At 44.3% G+C, this 20,036-nt stretch overlaps 1 protein-coding gene across 1 annotated transcript in view; it reads right to left on the bottom strand.

Moving 5' to 3' along the window:
• Positions 1–20,036, bottom strand: part of LOC137377334 (growth arrest-specific protein 2) — a 198,408-nt gene that overhangs the window by 109,594 nt on the left and 68,778 nt on the right. Inside the window, exon 6 of the mRNA XM_068046916.1 lies at positions 10,012–10,150. Coding sequence (XP_067903017.1) covers positions 10,012–10,150 — 139 coding nt within the window. The remainder of the gene's footprint in view (positions 1–10,011; positions 10,151–20,036) is intronic.

A 20,036-nucleotide genomic window follows, 5' to 3' on the forward strand; every position in this document is an offset into this window, starting at 1 on the left:
CACTCTCACGAGTGGTGCACAGATAAGATTGCATTGACTCTGAGTCACTTTCTTGCATTTTGTTGTGATGCTGACCTTCACAGCTCCAAAAGGACCATATTTCTCTGCAGGACCTACAAAGCTGTACACTGAAATGGACCCATTCTGTTTCATTGGCTTGTTCCAACCATTTCCTCTCCTCAGTAGCAGGACAGTTTTAAGGTTAACCAGAAACCATTTAAGTGCTGTTAGTTCTGGATAATTCACTTTGAGCCCAATGTATTCCCAGCACGTGATATGCTCTACACCAAGAGTGCTGCAATATCATGTAAGTTAGCTGGTCTTGCTTTATAGTATGATGTACGGCACTGAGGGTTTGTGCAGTGCCTAAACATCAGCTATTCAACCACCATGATGACAAGACCATGTTATCGGTCCCTATAAGAATGGCTGAAGTTGAAAAAGGAAAAGCACATGATGGAATAGTGGGTTCTCTTGTAGTTGTGTTTGAGGCACATTGTTGAATCTATGCAAGAGGCTTTACCCTGCATGTAATCTTAGAGTGCTTGGTTTTGTATATTAAAAAAAAATTCCATTCTCACTGCACGGGCAATCTATACTTTGATAAACAGGAAATTAAAAACAATAATTAAAATATCTAGCTGTATTTATTTTAATGCAGAAACCAACCTACATTTAAATTAATTTGTGGGATGTGGGCATCACTGGCAAGGCCAGCATTTATTGCCCATCCCCAAACCTAGGGAATTTATTACCTAGAAGAAGCCCTTCTTACAACTGTGTCTCACAAATGAGTGGCTTACTAGGCCACTTCAGAGAACAGAACAGAGTAATCACATTAGTGTAGGATTGGAGTCACATATAGGCCAAACTAGGTAAGGATGGCAGGTTTCTTTCCCTAAAGGACATTAGTGAGCCAGTTAAGTTTTTACAACAATACAACAATTTCATGTTTTAGTGATACCAGTTTTATTTTATTTTTAAACTGAATTCAATTTCTCAAATTGTTATCTGTAATAATTTGATTGAAGGAATAATGAGTTGTATATCTAAGTTTGCAGATGACACTTAATTAGGAGGCATAGTAAGTTGTGTGAATGGGAGCAGGAAGTACCAAAGGGACATAGCCAGACTAAGTGAGTGGGAAAAACTATGGCAGATGGAGTTCAATCTGGGAAAGTGAGATTATTTGCTTTACATTTGGGACAAGACAAATCAGAATATTTTCTTTACACTGAGAGAATAGTAGCTGTAGAGCAGCAAAGGGATTTGATATCCAAGTACACAAATCACTAAAACCTAATGTGCAGGTACAAAAAGCAATCAAAATGGTTAATGTAACGTTGTGATTCAAAAGTGAGGAAGTTCTACTTCAGTTCAGAGAGTCTTGGTCAGACTCCATCAGGAATACTGTGTACAATTTTGGGCATCTAACCTCAGGAAAGATTATTGTCATGGAAGGAGTACAGTGCAGATTCACCAGAATGATAACAGTCCTTAAAGGGTTAAATTATAAGGACAGGCTGTATAAACTTGGCTTGCATTCCCACCGAGTTTAGAAAGTTGAGGTTGAGCTAATCTACATGTTTAAAATGGCAAAAGGATTTGATAGGTTCGATACAGAGAAAATAGGAGCAGGAGTAGGCCATTCAGCCCTTCGAGTCTGCTCCGCCATTCATTATGATCATGGCTGATCATCCAACTCAGTAGTCTGTTCCGGCTTTCGCCCCATACCCTTTGATCCCTTTTGACCCAAGAGCTATATCTAACTTAAATAAAAGCAAAATACTGTGGATGCCGGATGCTGGAAATCTAAAATAAAAACAAGAAATGCTGGAAATACTCAGCAGATCTGGCAGCATCTGTGGAGAGAGAAGCAGAGTTAACATTTCAGGTCAGTGGCCCTTCTTCAGAACTCAGCTATATCTAACTCCTTGAAAAAAACACAAACAGGAGTGAAAATCTGGAACTCATTCCTCCAAACGACTGTGGATACTGGATCAATTGAAATGATCAAGACTGAGCTCAATAGATTTTGTTAGATGAGGATATCAAGGTATAGGCATCAAAGGCAAGTAAATGACATTAAAGTATATATCAGCCATGATCTAACTGAATGGCAAACAAGGCTCAAGGAGCTGAGTGGTCTATTCTTGTTCCTATATTCTATTGTGGGATTTGAACTCACATCCTATGGATTATTAATCTAGTAATTACCTGAGTGCGCGACAATATGAAGTGTGCATTTTCCAACTTAAACCAGTCCGAATCAGATACACGCGCATCAGCTGAGATTCTAGCAGCTGCCATTTTGTTAATGGTAATAAATTCCAGGCTTTAGTGATCCATTTTATTCCAGGCACATGTGCAGGAAACTTAATCTTAAAAAAGTATTTGGATTAGCTTTTTTTTCTGAGCACATAAGTAAGAATCCAATTATAAGTAACAACCTCAAGTACTTATTGCTGATTTATCTGAACCAGACTTCACTGTAAGTACTTACAGGTAAAATGTATTAAAATTCTGAATCCATATGCCAAACTTCAAAAGATTTCAAAAATTAATTTCTGGCTTCACTGAGACTGGAACTTGGTGCAATTGAAGGATTCAGGGTTGAAATTCAGAGACATCAGCAGAATTCTGTCCAGATAACTTATGTGATCAGAGCTGAGAGTGAAGACCTAAAGACAGTTTTCACTGTGGACACAAACATCTGGATTCATGCTAATCTTGATAATTGAAAGTTATTTTTATAGAGAATTTGGAAGTTGAAGATTAATACTTCACAGAAAATACTAGAAATACACAGCGGTCTATAAATTTGTTTGCACTGTGCCTATTTTTAAGTTGAAAACTGGCACTGAAGGGTCCAAAATAGAGTGCAATATATGCATGCTCAATCCATGATGCAAGTGCGTCATACACATTATTAGTCAAGATGTCCTGTACTCAACCAGGGACTGTACCTGAAACTGGTGTTAGGCCCATTTCATATGCAAATTGGGGTCCTAATGCCTGTTTCAAGTCCCTTTGTGAAAATGGTTTGTGACTAACTACAGTATGTGCCATGTATACTATGGCCAGTTACCGCAGGCACACAATAGCTAAACCAGCAGTCTCTAAAGCACGGTTCTCCAACCTTTTCGGGCGGAGGGCTGCATTATCATTTTTGCTCAGCCCCGGGGGACGGTGAGCAAATTTCGAAAGATAAAAGCATTAAAAATTTATCTTACAAATAAAAAAACAATAAATGTGCATTTTTGTGAAGAGGCTTTAAATGAGAAGACTAATTTATTGACATACTTTCTCGTCACTATATTGAAAACTGATTTAGTGACATACCTGGCATTATTTTTGCTTGCATAATTATTCAATCTCTGTCCACACACTTGATGTAGCGATGCGGAGTATTCTGGATAGATTTCCATCTGTCGGGAGAGACTTTGATCTTTCTCCCTTCTCTCGCCATACTCCTCTTTGTGTGTCTCTGTCTCTCTTCCACCACCCCACCCCCTCCCCAACTACCACTCCCATCTCTAGGACTAGGGGACACAGATGCGGGGAGGAAAAGATGCAGGGGGAATATGAGGAAGCACTTTTTTACTTTTTTTACACAGCTGGTGGTAATGACCTGGAACTCGCTGCCCACAAGGGTGGTGGAAGCGGAGATGATCAATGACTTCAAGAGGAAGATGGATGGGCACCTGAGAGAAACAGACCTGCAAGGCTACAGGGATTGAGCCAAGGAGTGGGATTGACTGCATAGCTCTGTTGAGAGTCGGCATGGACTTGATGGGCTGAATGGCTTCCTTCTGTGCCGTACGTAAATAACTATATGACTCTTTCTCCCCCCTCTCTTTTCCCTCTCTGTCTATCTGTCTCTCTGTCCCTTTCTCCCCCCTCTCTCCACCCCCCCCCACCGCCGTGTCTCTGTGTTTCCCACTCCCCGTTCAGTGTTCCCACTCACTGCTCCCCACTCCCCGCTCAGTGTTCACTTTTTCCTGCAGCAGCTATTCCCACATCCAGACTTTCCATGCATGGTTAATTTAAGTTGGGGAGAGTGGAGGTGGGAACCGGCCCAGTGTGCAGGATACAGGATATTTACTGAATCATGTGAAAGCAGCAGGGGTGGCCGATCCCAGGGTGGCTACGCCACATTCCACCAATCAGCACTAACACTGCCTGAGCAGCCCCTGTCAGTCACAGACAGGGGCCCCTGCCCATCAGACACAGGTCCTGCCTACACCCTCTGCCTGATGTACATGGGAGTTGTCAATCAGGGCTGAGCCACAGGCAGGTTAATGAGCCGGATGGAAACCTTTGGCAGGCCAGATTCTGGCCCGCACGCTGTATGTTGGACAACCCTGCTCTAAAGGGTAAAGCTGAAGACTCCCAGCATCAGCACTGGCTCCTGGTTAAGCAATGCCTCAAATTTAAAATTCTCATAATTGTTTTGAAATCCCTCCATGGCCTCACCCCTTGATAATCCTGTAATTTGCTCCAGCTCTACAGCCCTCTGAGATATTTGCATTCTTCCAATTTTGGTCTCTTGAGCATCCCCGAATCTAATCATTCCACCATCTGGAATTGCGTCCCTATAGCTCTCCTCCCGTCTTCCTCTTTCCTCCTTTAAGACACTCTTAAAACTTACCATTTTGACCAAGCTTTGTTCATCTGCCCTTCTTATGTAGCTCGCTGTGAAGTTTTGCTTCATAATGCTCCCATGAAGGACCTTGGGATGCTTTACTACATTAAAGATGATAGATAATTAGGAATTGTTAAATAAAAAATTATGAATATGGATTGTTAGTAGGGGAATATTTGAGGAACAGTGATCATAGTATTATAAGATTTAGATTAGCTATGGAAAAGGACAAGGTGCAGTAGAGGTACATTCCCATTAGGGGGTAAGGTGAGGCCAACAAAGCCAAAGCTCCTCGGATGATGAAAGAGATAGAGAGTAAGATGAAGCATTTATCAATGCATAGATCCATTTTTGGTCCCTAATCAGCCCCACCCCTCCTCTTATTACCCTTTAACTATTTATATGCTAATAGAAGAATATTGGATTCCCTTTTATGTTAGCTGCTATATTCTTCTCATTCTCTCTTTACCTCTCTCATTTCCCTTCTGAACTTTCTATATTTACTTGGTTCTCAATTGTATTATCATCCTGTCACGTGTCATATGCACCCTTTTTCTGCTTCATCTTACTCTCTCTCTCTTTCATAATCTGGGGAGCTTTGGCTTTGTTGGCCTTACCTTACCCTATAGTGGGAATGTACCTCTACTGTACCTGAACTATATCCTCTTTAAAGGCAGCCTATTGTTTCATTAGAGGTTTGCCTGCCAATCATCCATTCCAATTTATCTGGGACAGGACCATTCTCAACCGACTGAAATTGGCCCTCCTCAAATTAAGTATTTTTACTCTAGATTGCTCCTTGTCCTTTTCCATAGCTAATCTAAATTTTATGATACTATGATCACTGTTCCCCAAATATTCCCCTACTGACAATCCACATTCATAATTTTTTTTATTTAGAGAAGCTGCTAAATGAGTCTTTTAAAAGAAAGAGATGCTGCCTGAGTGATAATGAATGAAGAGGTAGTTGAGATACTGGATGAGCTAAAACCGATTTTGGAGGTATCAGCACCTTGCTATATGGCTGTGAAACATGGACAACTTACAGCTACCAGGAAAAGAAGCTCAATAATTTCCATCTTTGCTGTCTGCGATGCATTATGGATATATCCTGGCAGGACAAAATTACAAATGTGGCAGTCCTCTCAAGGGCAGAGCTCCCAAGTGTGTTGGCACTAATCAAACAGAGGTGGCTTCGGTGGATCGAACACGTCCACAGGATGCAAGACAGTCGTATAACCAAGGACCTTCTGTATGTTGAGGAAGCCGGGGCCAGACGACCAGTGGGGCGCCCAAAGCTCTGCTTTCAAGGATGCGTGCAAGTGTGACATGAAGGCCCTAAACGTCGACTATCGCACCTGGGAGTCATTAGCTGGGAAAGAGGGAAATGGCGACACATCCTGTGGATTGGTGTGCAGTACCATGACGACCAGTTGCTACAGCAGTTTAACAACAGGCATCAACATCAAAAACAACAACTCACAGTGTCATTGGCAGATTCACGTGCAGCAGTTGTGGCAGAACTTACTTCTCAAGGATTGGCCTTCACAGCCATCAGTGAAGGTGCATGAAGAGAAGACACCCCACCTAAATGGATTGTTTGCTGCATGTTCATCATATTTCTCAGATGGAAGGATGCCAATCAAAAACAATTTTAAATGGGGTGCAGGAACACAGAGACCTGGGGGTATATGTGCACAAATTGTTGAAGGTGGTACGGTAAGTTGAGAAAGTGATTAAAAAGGCATCAAAGTGATTCCTGACAACGCAGCGGCTCACTGACGTCATCAGAGTGCACCAAGCTGCGCACATGCGCAGCTACATCTTGCCAGGACTAAGTGGCTTGTGTGCGGGATGACGTAATCGCGCAGCGCCAACGCCATCGCGTATCCGCGCCTGGTCCATCTTCGCACATGCGCGATAAAACGTCATCAGGTATCCAGCCCCCCACTCGGCTGGAGGAAGTGGCTGAAAGGGAGACTTTGAGGCTGGAACTCGATCCCCGTCACTCTCTCCCGCCCCACTGGCTGCTCTCCCCCATCGGCAACTCGCTTCCTCCCCCTCACCGATTGCTTCCCCCCCCCTCAGCCGCTCGCTCCAGATCTCGCTGCTCCCCCCCTCAACTCCCCTGGTTGATTGTTCCTCGCTTCGCACCACCCTGCTCTCCGGCTGTTCGTTGTCTGCTTCGGCGCTCCACCCCCGGCCAAAAGCTCTAGGCTGCATCACAATGGAAATTCAATCATAAAATTCCTGTTGTATTTAATAGGATTACTGTAATATTAAAATGGACCTGAGGATTACAGTTAGTATCCTATAACGACGTAGTAGCATATTACTGGGTTTCCATCCAACTTAATGTAAGGTTTGCTTGCTAGAACGATCTAGCCATAAGAATTTCCCGTGATAAATTGAGCAGCACCATCTTTAATCCTGGCAGCTGCCTGAACATCGCAGACACTGATGTTCCAGTTGAACAGCCTGCATTTGTGCATGTGCAAGTACTGCGCCACCTAGTGGTTGCATTGTGAGCAAACGCAGCCAAAATGCATACAGGATCCTGCACTTTATAAATAGAGACATAAAGTATAAAAGCAAGGTAGTTATGATAAATCTTTATAAAACACTGGTTCAGCCTCAACTGGAGTATTGTGTCCACTTCTGCACACTGCAATTTAGGAAGGAAATAAAGGCTTTAGAGAGAGTTCAGAAAAGATTATTGAGAATGGTTCCAGGGAAGAGGGACTTCAGTTACATGGACCGATTGGCGAAGCTGGGACTGTGTTCTTAGAGAAGAGAACGTTGAGAAGAAATTTGATAGAGGTATTCAAATTCATGAGGGGTCTGGAAAAAAAAATTGTTCCCATTGGCAGAAGGGTTGAGAACTAAAGGACACAGATTTATGGTGATTGGCAAAAGAATGAAAGGCAACATGTGGAAAAATGTACTTATGCAGTGAGTGGTTAGGATCTGGAATGCAATGTCTGAGAGGATGGTGGATACAGATTCAATCACAGCTTTCAAAAGGGAATTGGATAAGCACCTGAAGAAAAAATATTTGCAGGGCTACATTGAAAAGGCAGGGGAGTGGGGCTAACTAAATTGCTCTTGCAGAGATCAGCACAGAATCGATAGGCTGAATGGCCTCCTTCTATGCTATAACCATTCTATGATTCTATTAAGCGATGCTGGAATTCTCCTCCTGACTCCACAACTGTGGACCACTGACAGTGACCACTCACATCCCTCCCTAATTTCCTTCCATCTCACCTGGACTTTCCTGCTACTCTTGGCTGGCATCCCAGCAGCCAATCTCACACTCCCACCTCAAACTGCAAGTTGCTTCCAGGCTACAACTAAAGCTCGCTTGCAATATGGTGAGGCTGGAGGACCAATTCCCCATGGTCCTGCTACCGGCCTCTTAACCTATGCGCAGCAAACATCGCACCAGGATCACGTCCTAATCGGGGCATGATCCAGATGCAATATGTCCAACATTATCTGTAACGAGAAATTTTTTAAAAAATGTTGGAAAACACTCATCAGCTCAGGCAGCATCTCTAGAAACAGAAACAAGAGTGAATGTTTCAAGCTGATGATCTGTCTTCAAAATTCCATCCAGCCTGACCTGCTGAGTATTTTTCAGTATTTTCTGTTTTTTCCACAGGGAATTTACAGCGCTGAAACAGGCCATTTGGCCCAACTGGTCGATGTCAGTGTTCATGCACCACACAAGCTTCTTCCAGCTCTACTTCATCTAAGTCTATCATCATATCTTTCTATTCCTTTATCCCTCTTTTATTTATCTAGCTTTCCCTTAAATACATGTAATGACTTTTATTCCAGATTTCCAGCATCAATAGCTTTTTGCTTCTGTAGAGAAAAGATGATTTAATGACCCGAACTTCCTGTCAGCAGCGAAGCTGTGGCTTATGCTGCTGACTGCACCAAAAAATACAAACTTACCTGTTTCATAGTTTTCAGGGAAAACTTCCTGTTCTTCCTGCAGCAGGGCCGAACCTCAGGACAAGAAAGGTTTCAGCCTAGCACATTGCCAGTGAAGCCATGCCCCCTTTTGGTGCCCTTTGAGGTCTGTGTTCAGCTCAATGACAAGTAAGCGTTTTTTAATTACTTTTAATATTTTAAAATAATTAGGACATGTTTTGAAACTGTTATGAATCCCGCTCCTCTGGCTAGCCCCCCCCGCTCCCCAACAACTCAGCACCATAGTTCTCTCCCCGGCTCCTCTGGCTATGCTCCCCACAAGCTCCTCCCCCCCCACACCCCCATCACCTCCCTGCACCCAGCTCCCTCCTGCTCTTCCAGCTCCGCCACCGCACCCCAGCTCCTCTGGCTGCTTCTTGCACCCATCCGGCACCCCAGGCTCACCCCGCACACCTGGCTATCACCACAGACACACCCCTGACGGCTCTTCAGCCCCTCCGATGCGGGGGGTGGGTAACTGGGAGGAGCCAAGGATGTGGCGGGGTACTGGGGTGTGGGATTTGGGTGGGGGTAGAGAAGCCGGAGGTGTGGGGTGGGGGGGGGGGGTGGGGGTGGTATGGAGGAGAGGAGCCAGGGTGTGCTAGAGGAATCATGAAAAACATTTTTATTTCAAAGATCAATACCCTGTCTGACTGATCACTAACTTTGCTCACTTATGCCTGTGCCTATCAGCCCTAACTTGCTGCACATAAAAATCCATGCAAGTTGTGGGCAAATAGGCAAAGTTTATGAATTAATGGTCCCTGCTGTTTTAAGAATAGGAACGGCGGGGCCATCAGCATGGGTTCCTCCGGAACCCATTCAGGCACATCGCAAATTCTGAATTTCAGCATAAGTGAGCTCACCGGAAGTTGCAGTGCCGTTGCAGCCCTCAATAGTGGCGAATGTCTCAGCATTCGCTGCTATTGGGACCGCAAGGTAAGGGTCAATGTTTCAGAGGTAGACCCTTCATCAGTACTTGTTTATTTTCAGCATTTGCAGTTTTTATTTCAGATTTCTAACATTTGCCGTTTTTTTTTTCTTTTTAATCTCCTTGACCACAGATGGTCTCAGTTTTATCATTCAAATGCAATCTTAAGTAATGTAAAAACTTGCTAAAATAAAGATCTGGAAAGTTCAACTCTGGTTAGTTGGCATCAAGCTGAGCTTTAAATCAACATATTTTCTGGTCCTGGAGAGCGCAACAGTATTCAAACACAACTCTAGAACTTTCTACTGACTGGGACTTGTTGCCTTTGAATATCAGGATCAGCATCCAGACCAGAGAGGATACCAATCATTGTTGATATTAATGGCAGCTAGCTAGGGAAGATATATCTGCCTATTTGTTACTTTGGGTGACATATTTACTTTGTTTTACTTACGGCATCATCCAGCAACTTTCCTGCACTCTTCTTTCCAGGAGATTTAGTTGGAGATGGAGATGGGGGAGGTGCAGAATGGGACTCTTCCTGTTCAATTTCTTTTTCTAATTTGACCAAGCCTGATGGTTCTACTCCAAACCTGGATTTCAAAGGAAAGCAGTTCATATGTCATGTATTGTTAAATGAATCGACATACACAAACTCAAGCTTCCATTTGCAAGAAAGCTAGCTCAATCTTGATTTGATCATATGGGTTGGTGTAAGTTGTCTGTGCTAAAGTGTACAATTTTAACTTAATTGTTTCCATTCATGTATTATGCTTGCCAAAATTAGCATTACCTTTTGAAATCTCAGTGATACTGACATAAAGATATTACACAGGGATGGAAGTAATTATACAAAAATGTACATGTGGGGAAAAAATAGTTCACATACTTTAAACCTCATTGTCAGATTAGTGATGAGTGCACCAAAGTCTTTTCAATTAAAAGATTAAAATAGCTCATAAGCTCAGGACACATTCAACACTGTACCATCTATAACAATGTAGCAGTGACTACATCAAACTGCAGCATGAAAAAAAATCATAAATAACACTGTAACTGGGGACAGGAATGAACTGTTTGTCAGCTGTAGCATTACCTTGCACATCAGCAATTGATATTATCAAGCTCTAAGGCGAGATTTCTACTTAGCATCCATTGTGCATCATGTTTAATAAATCTATTCTGCTTTAAGCTTATTAAGGCCATTAAAAAGAGAAAATAACCATATATAGCTCAAACTGCTGACTTACCCACATGAAATATTTGCTGCACTACCGGCAGTAGCCCTCAGTACATTCTGGGAGAGGGAGGGGGTGAGTGATCGGGCTGAAGTGGGATGATCTTGTTAGGGAGGCAAGTGATTGGGAGGGAGAGGTGCTAATGGGAGGGGGCGCAGCAGGTGTGAATGATCAGGAAGAAGGACTGAGCGGGGGCCGGCAATGGTCTTCAGCACTACAGTGGGGCCAGGAAGGAGCACTCCTGCTCCTTCTGGCTCCACAATCAGGTAAATCTTTTTCATGGCGGCTCCAGCATGTTTTTCTGCTGGCGTCTGAAAACCTAGCACTGTGCCATTGAATTCCTTAGCCAATCTGTTTTTGTTAAGTTTTGAAAATGATGGGAGAAACACCTGCCACCCACTTTGGTATGCCACTATAACAATTTAAATATTAAACTTAAATTTTGCTAGATCATTAGGAAATCTAAAGTGGAATAAATCAAGCAATTTTTAATACACGCGTGAACACACTGCCATAAGTTTTTGAATGGGTGTAACAGACCTGAAAAAAATGATTCATTGCTTGTACAATACTAAGACAACAATATATTGCATCCCTTGTTCAACACTTCCCCTGTCTGACCAATTGATTATTCAATCCATTTCTGAATGAACTTTAACATGTGTCTGGTGACTCACTCCATTATTGACTGCAAATAAAAATGGGCTTTGACATGTGGCTCTGACAACCATTTCAATATTTTGCTACTTTTACTGCAGCTGAAGTTTTGAATGCATATCTTTTTATCCATTAGAATGGCAGACTCAGGGTGGCACAGCATGCCCCACGGTATTTAGCTCTGCAACGTCTTCATGATGAGTTTCCAGTCTCAGCTGTGCCTCTAGGTAGAGTGGAGCCAGACATTTCAGGAAAAAAAGGGGAAGAAAGAAAATCAGTGAATCAGATGCATGCTCTTGCAAGTAATCTACCATGTTTTGCTGCTACCTTCATTATTTTTCATTCTATACTGGATCATGGCAAATAAATGGACATTACCTATTGATTTATGTCTCACGATAATGATTTAAGTATCATCACTGAATGTGTGAACAACATTGTATAGTATCCTGCAATGATATATTTTATAGGGATCGGGACATTGTGGGTCTGTCTCAGTCAGTGAATCCTGATATACTGCCATGTTTTTTGTACTGTTTGTGTGGTCGAACCACAGCATGCAGTGTGTGAAATGGATTCTTTGTAACTGTGCCCTGGATAGAACTGACTTTCCACTCTCCACCCACCCCCTGCCCTGGTGGGTACAAATCAGATAGAGCCCTCAGCCTGACATCAATCTACCCACATTTATTAATTCAGGTCATTACCCTAAGCCCGATGCTTAGCTCATAAAGGGGAGGTGCATTGTGGCTGCAGCAGGTGCTGGGAGCTAAGATTGAAGAGAACCTAATCTGGGAAAGTATGAGGAAAGGCAAAGGCAAGCTTCACGATTCTGGACGTTAAACTGGAGATCTTGGTGTAGAAGGTGGAAAGGAGGAAAGATGCCTTGTATGTGCAAGGGGAAGGAGACCCTCCAGAGACGTGGTCAAAAGATGGCAGGAGCAGATAACTGTGAAGGTCAGTGTCAGGAGTCAAGCCCCAGGGACCTGGATGCAGCATGACAAGAAGTTCAATGACCTCACATGAACGGTCAAGGTCAGTGAATACATATTCAAATGCTATATCCTATAGCTGCACTGCTAGCCTCAGCCACTTCTCAATTCAACACACATCCATCACTCATCTACCATATGCAGCAAGACCTGGACAACATCCAGGATTGGGCTGATAAGTTGTAAGTAACATTTGCGCTACACAAGTGCCAGACAATGACCATCTCAAACAAGAGAGAATTTAACCATCTCCCATTGACATTCAATGGCATTACCATCACTGAATCCCCCACTGAACCGGACCCACAACATAAATGCTGTGGCTACAAGAGCAGGTCAGAGGCTGGGAATTATGCGGCGAGTAACTCACCTCCTGACTCCCCATTGCCTGTCCATCATCTACAAGGCACAAGTCAGGAGTGTGATGCAATAATCTCCACTTGCCTGGATGGGTGCAGCTCCAACAACACTCAAGAAGCTTGACACCATCCAGGACAAAGCAGACCGTTTGATTTTCACCCCATTCACCACCTTCAAGATTCATTCCCTCCATCACAGATGCACAGTGGCAGCAGTGTATACCATATCATATACGAGATGCACTGCAGCAACTCATCAAGGCTCCTTTGACAGCACCTTCCAAACCCATGACCTCTATCACCTAGAAGGACAAGGGCAGCAGATGCATGGGAACACCATCAACTGCAAGTTCCCTCCAAGCCCCCCAACATCCTGACTTGGAACTATATCGCCATTCCTTCACTGTCGCTGGGTCAAAATCCTGAAACTTCCTTCCTAACAGCGCTGTTGGTGTATCTACACCTCAAGGACTGCAGTGGTTCAAGAAGGCAGCTCACCACCATCTTCTCAAGGGCAATTAGGGATGGGCAATAAATGCTGGCCTGGACAGCGATGCCCACATCCCACAAATGAATTTTTAAAAATCCCTATCAATCAGGACGCATAGCTAACATTCACATCCTTCACCTTACCCTCACACACTTAACACTGCTGCAAGCCTCACACTGACGTCTCACAGCTTGCACACACTGACAGCTATTCATCCACGACAGCCACATTACCCAAAAAGATTGCACAACAACCCAGTGACACACTTTCTTCTCTCTTGCAGGATAAGGTGGTGCACAATCGGAGGCAGAAGGAGCTGACAAGACAGGAACAGGCACGCTTGCGTGTCCAAGCTCCCATGGCCATGACTGGGCCATTGCTGAGGTTGTGACTGGTGGCATGATTGAAATAATTGAAGATGACAGCATCTCCATACCTAATCCTCCTTCTCACATCCTAGTTCCCCTTGTCTCACACTCTCTTCAGATTTACAAGCTGCACATGGTGTAAGCATGCACCCCTTACTTCCCCCCACTCCCCTTGTGTCTTTTTCGTTTCCGATACCCAAGAGGTGCAATCGTGTCAGGCAGCGCAAGAACGCCAAAAAGAGGGTGATGATGAAGACACAGTGCCATCAATTAATTTCACGCTCACAGCTACCAGCTCAGATACTGGCACTGCATGTATCTTAGAGGATAACTTAGAGGCAAGATTGTACATGGTGAGACATTGGCACAAGTGGGTTGAAGCTAGGCAGGGGACAAAGTTAGTGCAGGAGGGCAAGGTCACACACAGGTTTCACTGCAAAGGAGTCAGATGAATATTTTGATAAGGCAGCCTATAGAAGAATGCTGATAGGTTTGCACAATGAAATGATTGGTACATAGGGAAATCTGCCAGAAAGCTTGCAGTCAATGCCAAGGGGCATGGAGGAGTCCAGCACCAACTTGACACAGGGCTTTGTGCAAAGCTTGGAACATGGAAGTAGTGGCCAAGTCTGTCCGCACAGTTTTGGACCAAACATTGATGCAGCATCTGTGGCTGACATTGCAGCTTCCACTCCAACACAAGCAGCGGCCACCCAATGTCTGTGTACTCCTGTGGAAGCTTATTGCTGTCATGCAAGGTTAGCTTGCTGTCATACAAGGTCAGACTGTTGCCATCATAGCTGTGGATTACAACATGCAAAGAGACTTGCAAAGTTTCACAGCAATCCAACAATCTGTCCTCCAACAGATTACTGGAATGCTGAGGCACCACTCCTAGGAAGTGGCACTGGCCTCATGAGCACGAATCTGCCTATCTCTTTAAGGAAGACAGCATTTGTCCTCCCACTCCTGCCACTTTGCCAATGCCAATGTTGTTGCCAATCAGCCAGCCAATCCATATTGCTGCCACCAATAGTGGGATGGTGCAGTCCATAGCTGGGCCCTCTAGGCCCAGAGCTGCTCGAGGTCGGTCTCCAAGGCCATCTGCAATGTCCTCCAGTGAAATCAGCAGCAGTGCTGCAGCCACTGGGCTAGCACTATGTAGGAACTCTCTGCCAGGAAAAATCACACAGAAAACAGGCCCTAAAGGAATGTGCAAGGGTGATTAGTTGACTTTTCTATGCAATATGGCATGTTGCCATTTATAAATTTGGTTTGGAATGTTAATTTTGGGGTGGCTTTTATTATTTCACTGTGGTCAAGTAGACGCTGTGATGTTCAGTGACAGAGGGATGGTGGGACTGTTGGTGAATGGGGAATTGGGATTTCGGTTGCTGGTATTTGTACAGAAAAGAAGAAAATTGACATAATGTTTAGACTGATATTCAACCAGCATGTCTTGGGAAGCTGCAAACAGCGCTGACGGAAGAAATGCTCGTTTTACAGTCTTTTAAAATTAAATTTGCTGAGCTGTGGTAAGGCAGTGAAACTAAACAAACGCTATCGGAAAGTAACAAAGATAGTGCGGGCAAAGAAGAAACATTGGTATTTGTACAGACCTTGGAGACTGTAAATATTAGACAAGATGTGGCCTAATGTTCTAACAAATTCTACAAACATCTTTATCTGGAGATTTCACTACAAGCGGCTTCACGTGATGGAAAATTACTGAAAGAAAGCTAAAGAAAGATAGACTGCTTCTGGGTGGGTTCAAACCCTATGGTTTAACTAACAGCTCAGAATATGATTGCGCATTGTGTTTTTAAGAGAAGCTTCACAAGATGATATAGCCTGTCAATACAGTAACCCAGGACCATCAAATGGAAAATGGTATAAAAGATTGCAGGGCATAGTAGTAATCCAGAGGCTCTGACTAATGTTCTGGGGACGTGAGTTCAAAGTCAAATTCAATTAATTAATAAATCTGGAATTAAAAACTAGTCTCAGTAATGGCGACCATGAAACCACTGGATTGTCATAAAAACCCATCTGGCTCACTAATGTTGTTTAGGGAAGGAGATCTGCCGTCTTTACCCGGTCTGGCCTACATGTGACTCCAGACCCACAGACATGTGGTTGACTCTTATCTGCCCTCTGAAATGGGCAACAAGTCACTCAGTTCGACTAAACCATTACAAAAAAGTCGATAATGAACCAGAAGGACCATCTGGCACCAACTTTGACACCAGAAATGACAACGCACACCCTGCCCAGTCAACACTGCAAAGTCCTCTTTACTAACATCTAGGGACTTGTGACAAAATGGGAAGAGCTGTTCCACAAACCAGTCAGGCAACTGCCTGACATAGTCATACTCACCAAATCCAATGTCCCAGATTCCTCCATCACCATCACTGGGTATGTCCTGCCCCACCAGCAGGACAGACCCACCAGAAGTAGCGGCACAGTGTTTTACAGTCGAGAGGGAGTTGCCCTGGGAGTCCTCAACATTGACTCTGGAACCCCATGAAGTCTCATGGCATCAGATCAAATATGGGCAAGGAAACTTCCTGCTGATTATCACCTACTGCCCTCCTTCAGCTGAACACCACTTGGATAAGCAATAAGGGTAACAGGGCTCAGAATTTACTCTGGGTGGGAAACTTCAATGCCCATCATCAACAGTGTCTTGGAAGTACCACTACTGCCCAAGCTAACGGAACCCTGACGGACATAGCTGCCAGACTGGGCCTGCAGCAGGTGGTGAGGCAACAAATTAAGAGGGAAAAACTGCTTTACCTCACCCTCACCAATCTACCTGTTGCAGATGCATCGGTCCATGATAGTATCGGTAGGAGTGACCACCGCACAGTCTCTATGGAGATGAAGTTCCAACTTCACACTGAGGGTACTGTCCATTGTGTTGTGTGGTACTGCCACCGTGCTAAATGGGATAGGTTCAAAACAGATCTAGCAGCTCAAAACTGGGCATCCATGACGTGCTGTGAGCCATCAGCAGCAGAATTGTATTCAAACACAATCATGGCCTGGTATATTCCTCACTCTACCATTACCATCAAGTCAGGGGATCAACCCTGGTTCACTGGGGAGTGAAGGACTGCATGCCAGGAGCAACACCAGGCATACCTAAAAATGAGGTACCAACCTGTTGACGCTACAACACAAGACTACATGCATGCTAAACAGCAGACACAGCATTCGATAGACAGAGCTAAGTGATCCCACAACCTACGGATCAGATTAAAGCTCTGCAGTCCTTCCAGGTCCAGTCATGAATGGTGGTGGACAATTAACTAGAGGAGGATGCTCCACAAACATTCCCATCCTCAATGATGGAGGAGCCCAACATGTCAGTGCAAAAGACAAGGCTGAAGTACTTGCAACCATGTTCTGCCAGAACTGCCAAGTGAATGATCCATCTCGGCCTCCTCCTGAGGTTGCCAGCATCACAGATGTCAGTCTTCAGACAATCCGATTCACTCCACATTATATCAATAAATGGCTGAAGGCACTGGATACAGCAAAGGTTATGGGCCCTGACAACATCCCGGCTGTAGTACTGAAGACTTTGCTCGAGGACTAGCCGAGCTGTTCCAGTCCAGCTATAACATTGGCATCTACCCGGCAATGTGGAAAATTGCCTCGGTATGACCTGTCCACAAAGAACAGGACAAATCCAATCCGGCCAATTACCATCCCCTCAGTCGACTCTCGATCGTTAGCATAGGTGATGGAAGGTGTTGCCAACAGTGCTATCAAGTGCCACTTAAACATCAACAAACTGCTCACCGATGCTCAGTTTGGGTTCCGTCAGGGCCATTCAGCTCCAGACCACATTACAGCCATGGAAAAACATGGAAAAAGAGCTCAATTCCTGAGGTGAGGTGGGAGTGGCTACCCTGGATATCAAGGCAGCATTTGACTGAGTGTAGCATCAAGGAGCCCAGCAAGATTTAAATTAATGGGAATCAGAGTGAAAATTATCCACTAGTTGAAGTTATACCTAACACAAAGGAAGATGGTTGTGGTAGTTGAAGGCCAATCAACCAAGCCTCAGGATATCACTGCAGAAGTTCCTCAGGATAGCGTCCTGGGCCCAACCATCTTTAGCTGCTTCATGAATGACCTTACCTCCAACATAAAGTCAGAAGTGGGGATGTTCGCTGATGATTGCAGTGTTCCGTAGCATTCGCGACTCCTCAGATACTGAAGCAGACCGTGTCCACAAGCAGCAAGACCTGGACAACATTCAGGCTTGGGCTGATAAGTGGTAGTAACATTTGTGCCACACAAGTTCCAGGCAATGACTATCTCCAACAAGATAGAATCTAACCATCTTCCCTTGACATTCAATGGCATTACCATCACTGAATCCCCCACCATCAATATCCTGGGGATTACCAGAAACTTAACTCGACTAGTCATGTAGATACTGTGGCTACAAGAGTGAGTCAGAGGCTGGAACTTATGCAGTGAAAAACTCACCTCCTGATGTGTGATGGAATACTCTTCACATGCCTTGATGAGTGCAACTCCAACAACATTCAAGAAGCTTGACGCCATCTAGGACAAAGCAGCTCACTTGATCAGCACCCCAACTACCCACCTTAAACATTCATATTAAGGTCTCTCCCTCCTCTTCCTCCTCCTCCACATGCTCCTGCTCCTCAGCTGCTCACTGTACATGATGGCAAGGTTTTGCAATATGCAATAGACCACCAGGAATCTTGACACCCACTCTGCCAAATATTGGAGGGCTCCTCCAGAGCGGTCCAGGAAGCAGAAGCATTGCTTCAGCATGCTAAAGGTCTGCTCTATCATATTTTGTGCACCAGCACAACTTTCACTGTATGCATTCTATGCACGTGTGCATGGGTTGCACATTGTAGTCATCAGCCATGTCGTGACTGGATAGTCCTCGTCACTCAGTAGGCACCCTTTTGTTTGCCATGATGGCTCAAATACAGCTGGCACAGTGGAATGATGCAGAATGAAGGTAGTATGGACTGCTGGCAGAATACCGATCATTGACTTCGATGACTCACTGCCCATGGTCACACACCAGCTGGACTTTGAGGGAGTGGAATTCCTTCCAGTTCCAGTATAGGGCTGAAATGACATGTAGCACCCACAAAGACAAGTGCATGTAGTCAATGGCACCTATCACCATAGTGAAGCCTGCAATGTTAGCGATTCTCTTGCTTGTCTCTGGCAACAGAGAATAAAATGTAGTTTAGCTCTCTTTGAATAGAGAGCTTCAATGACCTCCCTTACGCAACAGTGGATGGCAAACTGCGAGTTGATGCAAACTTCCCCAGCTCCCGCCTGGAAAGAGCCAATGCAGAAAAGTTCATTGCCACAGTTACCTTCACAGCCACTGGTAATGCAGTCCTTACCCTGCTCTGAGGTTACAGTTGTGGCTGCAGCAGGTGGCAGATTTCAGTGATGACGTCCTTATTTAAGTGCAGATTTCTCACATATTGTTTCTTGCTGAGGTTCAGGTAAGAGAATTGCTCCCTGAACACTCTGGGTGGATATGGCCTCCTGTTGAGAGCCCTTCTCCTTCTAACTAAGAACATAAGAAATAGGAGCAGGAGTAGGCCATTCAGCCCCTCAAGCCAGCTCTGCCAATCAGTAAGATCATGGCTGATCTGATTGTAGCCTTAACTCCATTTTCCTGCCTGCCCTCATAATCCTTGACTCCCTTATCAATCAGAAATCTGTCTAACTCAGCCTTAAACATATGCAATAACCCAACCTCACTAGGGAAGAGAATTCCAAATACTAATGACTCTCTGAGAGAAGAAATTCCTCCTCAAGTCCGTGTTAAATGGGAGACCCCTTATTTTGAAACTGTGCCTCCTAGTTCTAGATTCCTCACAAGGGGAAGCATCCTTTCGGCATTTACCCTGTCGAACCACCTCAGAATCTTATATGTTTCAATAAGATCCCCTCTCAATTTTCTAAACTCCAATGAGTATGGGCCCAAACTGCTCAGCCTTTCCTCATAAGACAAACCCCTCATCCCAGGAATCAGCCTAGTGAGCCTTCTCTGAACCACTTCCAATGCAGGTATGCCCCTCCTTAAATAAGGTGACCAAAACTGTACACAGTCCTTTTGGTGCAGTCTCACCACCAATGCCCTGTACAGTTGTAGCAAGACTTCTCTACTTTTATACTCTCTCTCCCTTGCAATAAAGGCAAGCATTCCATTTGCCTTCTGCGTTACTTGCTGTACCTGCATGTTGCCTTTTTGTAATTCATGTACAAAGACACCCAGGTCCCTCTGTACCACAGCATTTTGCAGTTTCTCTCCATTTAAATATATTCTGTTTTTTTATTCTTCTTGCCAAA

Source organism: Heterodontus francisci, chromosome 14, assembly GCF_036365525.1.
Source record: "Heterodontus francisci isolate sHetFra1 chromosome 14, sHetFra1.hap1, whole genome shotgun sequence".
In the NCBI taxonomy this organism is placed as follows: Eukaryota; Metazoa; Chordata; class Chondrichthyes; order Heterodontiformes; family Heterodontidae; genus Heterodontus; species Heterodontus francisci.